Source organism: Coptis chinensis, chromosome 5, assembly GCF_015680905.1.
Source record: "Coptis chinensis isolate HL-2020 chromosome 5, ASM1568090v1, whole genome shotgun sequence".
NCBI classification, from domain to species: domain Eukaryota; kingdom Viridiplantae; phylum Streptophyta; class Magnoliopsida; order Ranunculales; family Ranunculaceae; genus Coptis; species Coptis chinensis.
Window position 1 is genome coordinate 21,828,261 of NC_141460.1, and position 12,003 is coordinate 21,840,263.

Below are 12,003 nucleotides of genomic sequence, written 5' to 3' on the forward strand. Positions count from 1 at the left end.
AAATTTTATGGAAAATTTCCAAAACGGTCTTTTTCATCCATTTTTTGACACAGAAATTTTACGTCGAGGATGGTACCCTCTTTTACATCATAAACAGGCAATTTTTTCCAGATAATTGGTCTTGTTGTTCTATAAGCACAGTTATTTCCAAAACGGGCAATTCTTTGTCCGTGCAAACGGATGCAAGCGTGAATTGATTATGGAAATTATCTCCGAGGTACTTCAAATTCCCATTACAAACCAAGGGATACATCTTCAGGATTCACCATTCGACAATATCAGACATCTGATGTTTGCAACTATCCTTCACGGTGAATACAACCGGAAAAACTATGTTGTTCATCAACGATCCTTGCAAAAGAACCAATTATCTGTGATCCAATAGCTGGCTCATAATGTGCTCGGAACGTCTAAGACTTCCGAAATAACAAAGCCCCTCCTCCATCTACTATGGGTCTTGCAGACTAACTGCAATGATTTTTGCATTATTAAATTTATCTGGAACGCTATCGCACGTGCCAGGAAAAAGGCAGCTCCTTTGCCAACCATTGTGACACTTATCATTCATTCAGAACAGCTCTCAGAACAGCTAACATTCTTACCATTCACTCAGTTTGCAGGAACGGTTTCTAGAATCCTGACGTTGCAAAAAACCATGTCAGTACAGAAACCGAAGAAGCTTGTTCCGCTGATAACATCTTCACTGAAAATGCATTAAGCAATGTATTTAATCCTATGGAAGGACTTCGTTTAATTCAACAAGGATTGATGACATTATACAAACGTCAAAACATTATCATCACCAGTCTCCTTGAATTTCACGACCTGCGGACAATACAGGAAGAGGAACAAGCACAATTCTTGCGCAGTCACAACCGTTTCTCGGCAAATCACACTCTCATAATGGAGAACCACGCGAGATTTACCGCATTATTCTGAGTGAAATTATACAACGAGTTGTTGCCAGAATTGACGGCATCGAAGATCTTATAAATGGATCCCTATCATAAAAGGATCCTCGCCGTTACTTGGGCCCATGACACAATTTACATTTTGCAATTTTATGTTCTTTGTCATTTTTTTTAGTTTTTTAAATATAGTGCAATTTCCCTATGGTAATTTGTTTTTTTTCTTAATTATTCTCATCATATTCTAATATTTGTTTATCTTTGTCTAACAGGTAGCATCTTTCTTCACACATCTTTTATAATGGAAGCTCCAAAGATGATTCCAGAACAATCTTTCCATTCGTTGCTGAATTCTCCTGCATATGGACATCTTTTCAGAGACTACATCACTTGAGTCGGTTGGAACTCTCTTATTCTACACCCAGAGCAGACATACTCCCCAGGTTTGGTAATTTATTTTTACGATCATATGGAAGATCTACCTGCTGTACAGGGTTTCCCTTTAAACGGATTTACAATCCGTATTGGTAACACCCGACACTCTTTTTACGAGCCAACAGTTGTTATGGCTCTAGACCTTCCTCCCTTTTAGCCAGACGTCCCCATCCAATACATGGTAGAAAACAACTTTAACGACTATTCTTGGGAAAAATTTGCCACCCGTTATGGCGATGGCCTTGCCCAAGTCAGGGAACGTGCCGTAGCTGGCCGATGGCCAAACTTTACTATTCCACTTGCCAGTATGACCATGAATGTTGGAACTACTATGTTATTTATTCTTCTGAACATTATGGGGGATTGGCATTTTTCCACTGCATCAAAGTCAGCTTGTAAGACGTTCCATGCACTAGCCCAGCAACATACCCTCCTTCGACATCACAGACCTAGTAATTGAGAACCTAAAGAAGGCTCGATCTTTTCGGAAACACTATATCACATTGCCAGTCACAGCATGCAGGATAGTGAGGACGTACTTCCCACAGTTTGCGGCCACCTTTCAGGACTGGGTAAAGGTCGACTCTATGTGTCCAACCAACAAGATCATTCATTCCTTGCAATTTCGGACATGGCGATGCCCTGCAAGGTATCTAAAGAAAGTGTGTTCCTTCCCTAATGATGATAAAATGATAGCTCATCTGGACACTGCAAAGAAGAGGAAGTGGAGCGAAGTCTGGAGAGCTATGATAGATTGGCGTGATGCAAAGGAATGACATTTCTACAGGGACGGGGCAAGGATGGACTATCCCCCAGTTCAAGGTTAGGGCAATGTGAGTTGATGCATGTACATATTTCTTTTTATGTTTTGATGTGAGATAAATAAATAACCTAACAGTGTGCCAATCTAACAGTGTGCTTTTACTTTTATGATGTATAATATATAGTGTGTTATAATAAACACTACACCAGAATTTAAGAAAAAGGACGCACCCTTAGGACTATTTTTTCCGTCTTCAATAAAGTACGAGCAATACCGTCTTAAATCGTTTTGTGCCCGTCGTATTAGTTCATTATGTTGGCAAAAGGACTTTGCTTTTTGTCCCATATTTAGGACGAGACAAAGTGTGCATTAACTTTTCACGCAGACCGTCGTAGTTGGTTTCCCCTATTTCTCACAAACTATGCCGCCCAATATTTGCACTAAACCTAAACCCGGAAGGCCAAAACTAAAACAAAGCGGCAAGAGTGAAGCTTTTAGGTGGGACGGTGGAAGTGCAAGAGCTTTACCTCTCTCTCGTCTCAAGATCGGCAAGAGCTAGAGCTGCATCTCTCTGAAGCTTTGGTAACCATCGCTATCTCTTTTAACAAGTTTCAATTTTGCTTAATGTCGTGAATTGTTCAACCCCGGTTTCGAATGTATTTCCATCGAAGTTTTTAGGATCAACCAAATAAAAAGAAGGAAGAGTGAGCTTCTTCATCTTTCTTGTTTGAATAAATTAATAATAATTAATAAAGAATAATGTCAGTGTAGCAATAATATTGGATCTATGGAGAAAAAATCTTAACTTTGCAAGTCAAGTCGCAAGCGGCTTCAATTCACTCACACCACTTGTTTTCGGCAACATTCGTTTTCATTTCTTTGCTTCTCTTGCTTCTACAAAATCTCATCTACCTTCTCGCTTTCTCTTCGGGTAACAATTTATTTTTAGTAAAGATACCTTTTTTTATGTTTATTAGTTTGATTTTTAGTGTTAAACAACATTGTTTTACTGTTGCAATATGTTTTTCTTGTTTTCAGTATTGATATTTTTAATGGAATTAGTATATTTGAATAAAGTAGTAGTATGCCACTTGCTTTGTGGTTAAGAATAAGAATAAAGGGGAGGAGGAAGTGTTTTTGTGTATTGAGTTATTAGTATCTCAGGAAACAACTTTTTGTGGTCTCTCTGATGATATTAATTTTCTCTATCACAATTGTTTTTCTTTTTTTATAATTTGCTCAATTTCTTATGTTAGTAAGATTGCCTACGGTTTCTTCATTATTTAAAATGCAGAAACCAATCTCTTTGTTCTAATATTTACTATTGCTGCCTATTAATTTACTGCATGCTATTGCGATATTATGAAAAATGCATACTTGTTGCATTTTAAAGTGTAAGTCGATATCATTGTTATGTTTCTTAATGCTTGCGAAAATGAATACTTGCTACATATGAAAAAGATGTACGAATGTTACTTGTTTGTTATTCTTATTTATGAGATGCTACTTATATTTCATTGCTTGCATTCCATTTCTTTTTTATTTATGAGAAGTAGTAGGTGGTATTCAAATACTTGTGAGTTAAATGACTTCTATTCCTCCAAGAAAGGCATGGATGAAAGAAAGAAGTCCCTGTCCTAAGTATCTGGAAGGTGTCGAATCATTTATGAAATTTGCCAAAGACCATTCAGGGAATGTAGATTGGTATCTTTGTCCATGTATAAAATGTCGTAATGTTGGTGGTGGAAAAACTTATAAGGTGGTCAAGGAACATTTAATTTGTGATGGTATAATGACATCCTACACCACATGGTATTGTCATGGCGAACCCATTATTGATGTTGAGCCAAACCCGGGGCGTTTGTAGTGCATCTTCTAGTGGCAAGACTCATGAAGAAGCAGCCTCGGATGTTGGATTTGGTGAATGATGCTTTTAAGTGTTTTGCCCGAGAGCCTCGATCGTGCATGAATGAATTGGGTTCACATGGGGATACTCATGCTGAACATGGAGAAGATAATAATTCTGAAAACAATTCACGTGAGGACATAAAAGCTAAAAAGTTACGGGATGATGCAACTCAACCTTTGTATCCCTCATGTGGAGTTGAGGAAACAAAATTGTCTGTTATAGTTGAATTGGTAGGCTTGAAGTCTACACATAATTGGTCCAATAACAGTTTTGATGAGTTGCTTAAGACACTCAAAAGAGTTCTCCCCAGTGGTAACACCTTGGCAGAGAGCACAACTGATTGTTTGGAAATGATCAAGTCTCTGGGTATGAATTACATATCTATCCATGCATGCCCCAACGATTGTATGTTATATTGGAAAGATAATAAAGCTCTTAAACGATGTACTACATGTGGAGAAGGCAGGTACAAGGCTGAGTTTAATAATAAGTCCTCGCTTGTACCAAAGAAAGTATTGAGATACTTTCCTTTAACCCTAAGGTTCGCGTAGGCTTTCTGAGGTTAGCCATCTTGTTTGTGGGTAATATTCATTTATGCGGTTTCCATGTAAAATAAGTTGAAATATATTTTTTCTTGCATATACTCTTGTAGCATTCCGTGGATAGCTGAGATGATGACATGGCATTCCAAATCAGCTTCCCCACTGTGGGATATATGCCATCCATCGATTCTTCTTGTTGGGGGAATTGATACAGCGTCAACAGAATTTTTGCCGAGCCGCGTAATGTTCGCTTTAGGCCTTTCAACGGATGGATTTAATCCATTTGGTAACAAGAGTCTTTCTCACGGTTGTTGGCTGTAATGATTGTTCCTTACAATCTTCCACCTTCATTTTGCATGCTAAAAGAGTTTACTATGTTATCATTGTTAATTCCTGGGAAGCACAGCCCAGGAAAAAACATTGATGTGTATTTGGAACCATTGGTGGATGAGTTGAAAGATTTATGGAACAATGGATCAACTGTTTTCGACTCTCACAGCAAGACTTCTTTCACAATGAAAGCTGTTCTTTTGTGGACTATACAAGATTTCCCGGCATATGGGTATTTATCGGGTTGTAGAACTTCTGGAAAGTATGCTTGTCCGGTCTGCGGTGAAGATATATCCTCAATTAGGCTTAAACACGGGAGTAAACAAGCTTACATGGGTCACAGGTGCTTTCTACCGGATAACCATCCCTTTAGATCTCAAAAATCTCAGTTTAATGGGAAAGAAGAACATGGGAAGACTCCTAAACGATTAACAGGAGACAAAGTACTTGAAAAAGTTAAGAACCTTCAAAATGTGTTTGGAAAAGTAGCGTCTAGGAAAAGAAAGAAGCGAGAGGACGATGATGAGACTGCATGGTCAAAGAGATCGATCCTATTTGAGTTGCCTTATTGGGAGGTACAATTTTAAAATACGTTATTGTCAATTGTAGTTTAATGTCTATCGTTTAAACTATAATAAACTATAACCTTTGTGTTTTTACAGTTGTTGGTCGTTCGTAACAATTTAGATGTGATGCATGTGGAGAAAAATGTTGCTGAAAATCTCATAGGTACAATAATGGGTGCAAAAAATAAGACTAATAAGGACGGTCTTGCAGCTCGTTTAGACTTAAAGGAGATGAATATTAGGAAAAAGTTGTGGCCTGTACAAAATGGGACTAGAACTTTTTTACCACATGCTCCTTTCTTACTTTCAAGAGAAGAGAAAATGTTATTTTGTCAGACTTTGAAAACATTGAAGGTTCCTATAGGATACAGTTCTAATTGGGTGTATAATGTAAGCATGGAGGAACTTCAGATTAGGTGTCCCAAATCACATGATTATCATATTGTTATTCAACAATTACTGCCGGTACTATTGATGTATGCCTACAAAGAGCAAAAGCCATTGGGTGCTGCGATTAGACAATTGTCAATATTTTTTAATGTGCTTTGTTCTAAGGTTATTTGTCGCAAAGAGCTTGAAATTGCTAGCCGACAGATTGTGGAAGTATTATGTGTATTTGAGAAGTACTTTCCTCCTTCATTTTTGTTTCAATGACACACCTCGTAGTGCATTTGGCGGAGGAAGCACGTATTTGTGGTCTGTTAGATTCCGTTGGATGTATCCTTTTGAAAGGTGTTTAAAATGATATATAATTATTCAATTCAAGTGTTAATTTTTCAAGTGATAATTGTCATTTAAAACCTTAACTTAATATCTTGTTTTAGGATGATGAGAACATTCAAAACCTATGTTAGGAATAAAAGGTTTCGGAAGGGTGTATCGCCCGCGATACCTTATTGAAGAATCAATTTTGTATTGCAATGAATACATGCGGAAGGTGGGAGTGGAAGCCACAAACGAGCAAGGAAAAATTTCTTGGATGATGATAATGGTTGTTCTAGTGAACAACTTAGTGGTAAAAGGGCAAGGTGTACAAACTTTCAAATATCCAGTACGAACAAGTGAGAAGATGGGTATTGGAGTGCTCTAAAGATGTTGTTAGTTGGAGAGAGTAAGTACAACATCCAGTTCATGATTTTAGACTCTTATACTCAATAATAAAGTAGCATTTAATGCTTTTACCAGGAAGTACCATTCCTATGAACAAAACCACCCAAGTAAGAAAAGAGGGACGAAAGGGGAAATCAGTTGGGAAAGTGATGGATTTTATTCCTTGGCCGAAGAACAGGTTCAAATTAGTAATTATTTAGTTTTATATTGGTTGGTGTCTTTTTATTTGTACAAAAATATTAACATATGCATTTTGACCGAGCTAGTTGGAAAATGAAGAGATGTCCCCTTTGAAAAGGCTTGCTGAAGGTCCGTTATTTAAAGCTATGTCATTATAACCGATATACAATAAATGGGTATCAATTTTGCACACCAAATGTGATAGTACCAAGACAACACAAAACAGTGGGGTTGCCATGAATGCCACGACGAGTTTTCGAGCCAGTGCAAGAGATAAGAACTTGATTGATGGAGATCCGACTTATTATGGTGTCGTCCAACAGATTCTTGAGCTAGACTATACTGAGTTCAAACAAGTTGTTTTTTTATGTGATTGGGTTCGAATAGGAGATAAAGTAAATGGGTGTTCAGTTGATCCAGAAACCAGGTTAACATTTGTGAATTTTAGAAGGTTCATGAGCAGTTCAAAGGAAGGTGATGAGCCTTTTATTCTTGCTTCTCAAGCACGCCAAGTCTTTTATTGCAAAGATCCCAAAAGAGACGATTGGCGTGTTGTTTTAGATGCTCCTAAGAAGTTGACCCGAGATGTGGACGCATATGAAGATCCTTTGGTCTTCGAGGCAAGGCTAAAAGCAGATGCTTTTAGATCGACATTAGTAGATGAGGTTGTAGAAGAAGATATTTGTGAAGGATCATGGGTTGAAAGTTAGCTGAGTTTTAAAGGTGCACGGACATAGTTAAATGTTATACGCCTTGTTGTTTTTCATATTCAATTTTCATTTTCTAAACCTTATTTTAGTATCCCTGAATGTCTTACAAATATATTTTTTTTCTTAATTTGAACAGTGCTTTTGGAATGAATCTAGATTCACAACTTGAAGGGATGGAACGTTTGATTGATTGGGCAATCACATCTTCATGTTTTAATTTAGTGAAACAGTTTTTTGTAACTACTAATGTGTATGCATAGAATGTGTCTTGCATTTGGCGTACTTTCTTTTGTTGTGTGCAGTTTGTAATTGTTAGCTACTGAAATGTAATTGATGATGGAATATTTGAAAAGTGAGTTATGAATTAAATGAGTTTTTTTTGTTATGAAAATGTTGTTTTGTGCAATATAGTTTTTTCAGCACAATGGCATCCGGACAAAGCGGACGGTGGGAGTGGATCTCGACAAGCCGAGGGTGGGAGTGGATCTCGACAAGTTGAGAGTGGGAGTGGATCTCGACAAACTAATGGAGAGAATGGATCCCGTCTGCGGGTGGTGGTGTATCCACGGACAATCTGAACTGCAAATCTTTGGTATATTGTTACTGGGTTATTTTAAGTATATATATATATATATATATAAGAGATGCATTTAAGTATTCCTAACTTATACTTGTGTTATTTTAGAACCTAGACAGAAGATTTTTGTACTATTTGATGAAGATGGAAGACCAGTTGGAGACAAAGCTGCTGAATATAGTAGTCATCTTGGAGAATATAGTCGGGCGCATGCTTCAATAGCCCATCACAGATGGAAGAATGTGTCAGATGATGATAAGACACTCATATGGAAGCGAATCTCGATAAATTTGATTACAACTATATTATAGTTCAATATTATTGTTTAACTACGCTAACTAATAATTTAATGTAAATATAGGAAGAATATAATTTGTCTGGAACAACGAAAGAAAAAGTTATGGCCAAGGCAAATGAATATTGGAGGAAGTACAAGAGCAGCTCCCTTAGGAAGGTTTATGATAAGTATAGAACAGATGAAGAAAGGAAAAGGCATTGCCCAGGTGCTGTTAGAAAAGAAGATTGGGAAAAATTTGTTGACAATGAGTCCATTGAAGCAGCAAAATCTCGTCGAGTTAATGGAAAACTTTCTAGACAGGCTGCGATAGCACGACAGAGATCCGGAAGAAAAGGTTCAGCTAGAATTGCTCACGAATTGGTAATCATTATCATATTTAATTTTTACTTTTTGGTGCATTTAGGGTAGTTATGTTTCTCGAGGTAATTTGTTGTAACATTACACTTTTACTCTTTGGTGCAAGCCTCAATTTCATATCTTCTATGCGTGCACATGCATGTAATATAGTTATCTCGATGGCTGTAAGTTAGTTACTTACTGTTCACACACCCATTACTATAGTTAAAAAGAAATATTGAAGACCCACTCCATACTATTTGAGGCTCCGTGATTCGGATAAATTGAGAGAAGAGTATTGGTATGAACTTCGACGAAAAGACAAAGTTTATACAGACTTCCACATTACGAGTACAGACCGCAGTTTGCTGATGGCTTAGGTACGTATCGCTTTAATCCCACAATTTCACACATTATGGTACATTATCTGAAAATGGAAAAAGATGGGCTGGTGGGTATTGGTGAGGAGGAGGTTGTGGAAGACGATGTTTGTTTACGTGCACTCTTTCAGTTAACGTATGCTTTTTATAGTCGGGGAGATGCTCTTGTCCCGATTGATATTTATGAGCAAGTCTTGTATCTTGTCCATGATTAACAATGCAGCTTCTTTAAGTGAAGACCCTCTTTCGTTGATTCCTCAAGTTGAAAAACTTCTAGAGCCATTAAGATGGTATGCGGTAGTGATGTTCCTGGACAAGTTGTTGAAGTTGTCTCCGAGATTTTGAGGCTTGTTTCCGCCGCCGTTCTCAAATCTCAGCCGGGGTTGTGCAAGATAAAAACAACACGTGGATCCAAGTCTTTCCCAAGATGATGTTCTCGCATTTAATTCACTGTAGTGGTTGATGATTTTAAGCACCTTCTCCACTCGGAGATACCGGAGGACTATTTTAGACGACTTTCCCAAAGAAGAAGTTCAAGTGGATGTTGCTCATCTTGAACTATATGTCGGACAAAAGTCGTGAATGATCCTCGTCGTGGAGCTTATGTATCATCCTTTCCAAAATTTGAGAGACTAATACAATGGCTGCATTGAACTATGATGCTTTGCTTCTTCACCTAGTTGTTAGTCTAAGACAACCGAAGAAAGATTTGAAACGAAGAATTGGAACATTCTCTCGGATTATAGAAAGTTATCTAGTGGCATACAAAGGCTCAACTGTGTTTGACAAGCTGATTTTTTTTCCTTGAGAAACGTGACCAGTTGGTCGAGGATTTGACTTTGGACTTTGTTTTCTCGTCGCGAAGTTCCTTAATCATCTCCACCCGAAATAGCTACCGTGATTCAAAGCATTGATCGAGGAGCTGAGCTGAGGGTTTCGGGTGAAGAATATGGAATAGGGCTAGGCGGTTGTCCGCCAATGTGCAATTTGTATAATGCTTCCAGCGTGCCTTAAATTGCTCGCTCGCAGCTTTGCGTGGTTCCGTTTGTGTTCTTGGTGTTATTTTTGTTTTAGTCATTTGTATTTCTGAAAAAATTGATCTACCGATGATGCTACTCGAAAGTGTTCCTTGAGGGTAAATATAACTTTTGTCAAAAGGAGACGTAATCTTTAATTCTTTATGAATGCATCTAAAATTTAAATACAACTTTTGTCAAAAGGAGACGTAATCTTTAATTCTTTATGAATGCATCTAAAATCTAAATACAACTTTTGTCAAAAGGAGGTTCGAAGTAATAGAAGGCCTTGCATAAAGATCGACCTAATTTTAGCATGGTCTAGCATTTTTGTACATGTAAGTAAGTCTTTATGTGTTGAATATCTTTATATGTATATGTATACATTTTTTTCCAGAAACTAAAGAACCCTAATGTCCCCATCCACGAGAACGGATGTGTATGTAGTTTTACATACCAATAGCTTACGCACTTGCCCCCACACAAGAAACAAAGTGACCAAGTGGTAAGACATTTTATAATAGATAACTTATTTGTCAATCATTTTGATGTTTTAGGTTATGAACAAATTCTTATTTGTTATATAGGAAAGTATAAAGGAAATTGTTGCTAGTAACCCTGCAAGCACTATGTTGGATTTGGATCATGATCCTGTTGCACAAGTATTGGGGCGTGATACCAAAGGTCGCTTTCGTGGCTTGGGCGCTGGAGTTAGTAGAAGAGGACTTGACGCTTCAGCTCCAGCAAAAAATCAGCTTAAAATGCAAAAGGAGATGACTTCAACTCTTATGGGGAGGTCCAGGATTTGAAGTTTCTTTGTGTGGAGAATTGCAAAAGGGACGTAGCAATGATGAAATCTGGTCAAGGGTCGAATGTACCGTTCTCCCCTTGTTCCGGTTCTTCTCAGGTAAGGTCGAATGCACCTTCCATATAAATTTTTTAGTGCAGATTTTACTCCAAAACATCTGACTTCATTGATGAAATTTATATCTACTATTTGTAGTTGAATCGGATGGGACCAGCACCCCAAGGATTTCCACCTGGTTTACGCTCAGCGAGTTGTAAGTTATACTCAATGCGCCGTGAGCATGTGGCTAATGGAAGGGCAATTATAGGAGAAGAAGTTGGTGGAGAAGTTATCGAGACTTATGATGTTATCTTCGATAGTGTGCTTGTACCTCATGCTCAAAGTACAAACCGTGCAACTCTTGGAGAGGAGGAGATAGGATCAATTGTCGATTGGCCCAAAGCTCTAACTGTCTTTGATCATTAGCCATTAGGGGTATGAATATCTGAATGTGTAATATCTTATTACATCAGCATCTACTACTAAAAATATTTAGCTAATAGAAAATGCTCTTATTTTGCAGGATGTGGACTTTTTGCGTGTTGCTTCTCTTTTTGTACATCGGTGTTACTGAAGGTCATGGAAGATGCTCGTAGAAGTCTCATGTTTTTTGTATATCAGTGCTTAGGTAGGATGTGAATGCTTAGATGAACCTCTAGTATTTTGTGTATACCGATGATTTTTTTTGTATTAAGTTGATCGTATCCCCTTGTTTTGTATATTGGTTCATAGAACTCGAATTTGAAGTTACTAGCCTACTAGTTGAAAGTTTGAATCTAGATCTCGTGTATGTTTAACGACGTGTGTGTTTGTATGTTCCTTTGTACCATTTTCTATGTTTATTTATTTTTCTTCAGTTACTCGTTTATGGATTGCGATGAACAAGCTTTGACATCTCGCCCTGTCTACCATCAATGGAGGGAATGGAACTAATGATCTTGAGGCTCTCAAACATGTATTGTATTTTCTTTATGTTTTATAGATTTTTGTTTATTGGGTTTTGGCTGTTGACTTATGGGATTCATTATGTTTATTTTCAGATTGCATTCGAATGATTATGATCATTCAGGTGAGTTATCATTTCAAGTTGTCATAA

General features: G+C 37.6%; 1 protein-coding gene and 1 long non-coding RNA gene across 3 annotated transcripts in view; both read left to right on the plus strand.

The window, feature by feature from the left end:
• The first annotated feature begins 2,985 nt into the window (after positions 1-2,985).
• Positions 2,986-12,003, plus strand: part of LOC147497080 (uncharacterized) — a 28,281-nt gene continuing 19,263 nt past the window's right edge. The window contains exons 1-2 of one of the 2 annotated variants that reach the window (XR_015195028.1): positions 2,986-3,037; positions 11,948-11,976. This is a non-coding gene — a long non-coding RNA (uncharacterized LOC147497080). The remainder of the gene's footprint in view (positions 3,038-11,947; positions 11,977-12,003) is intronic. The other variant, XR_015195027.1, reaches the window with a different exon arrangement.
• LOC147497081 (uncharacterized) lies at positions 4,878-6,129 on the plus strand. The gene is made up of 2 exons (XM_086562510.1): positions 4,878-5,462; positions 5,550-6,129. Exons 1-2 carry the CDS (start codon positions 4,878-4,880, stop codon positions 6,105-6,107), a joined length of 1,143 nt encoding a protein of 380 aa, XP_086418636.1. The 3' UTR covers positions 6,108-6,129.

What these genes read in the sequence shown, in the direction of transcription:
- LOC147497081 (XM_086562510.1), top strand. Translation starts at nt 4,878, where the DNA reads ATGATTGTTCCTTACAATCTTCCACCTTCATTTTGCATGCTAAAAGAG. An exon ending in TTGAGTTGCCTTATTGGGAG is followed by an intron (nt 5,463 to 5,549) that starts GTACAATTTTAA and finishes GTGTTTTTACAG; the next exon opens with TTGTTGGTCGTTCGTAACAA.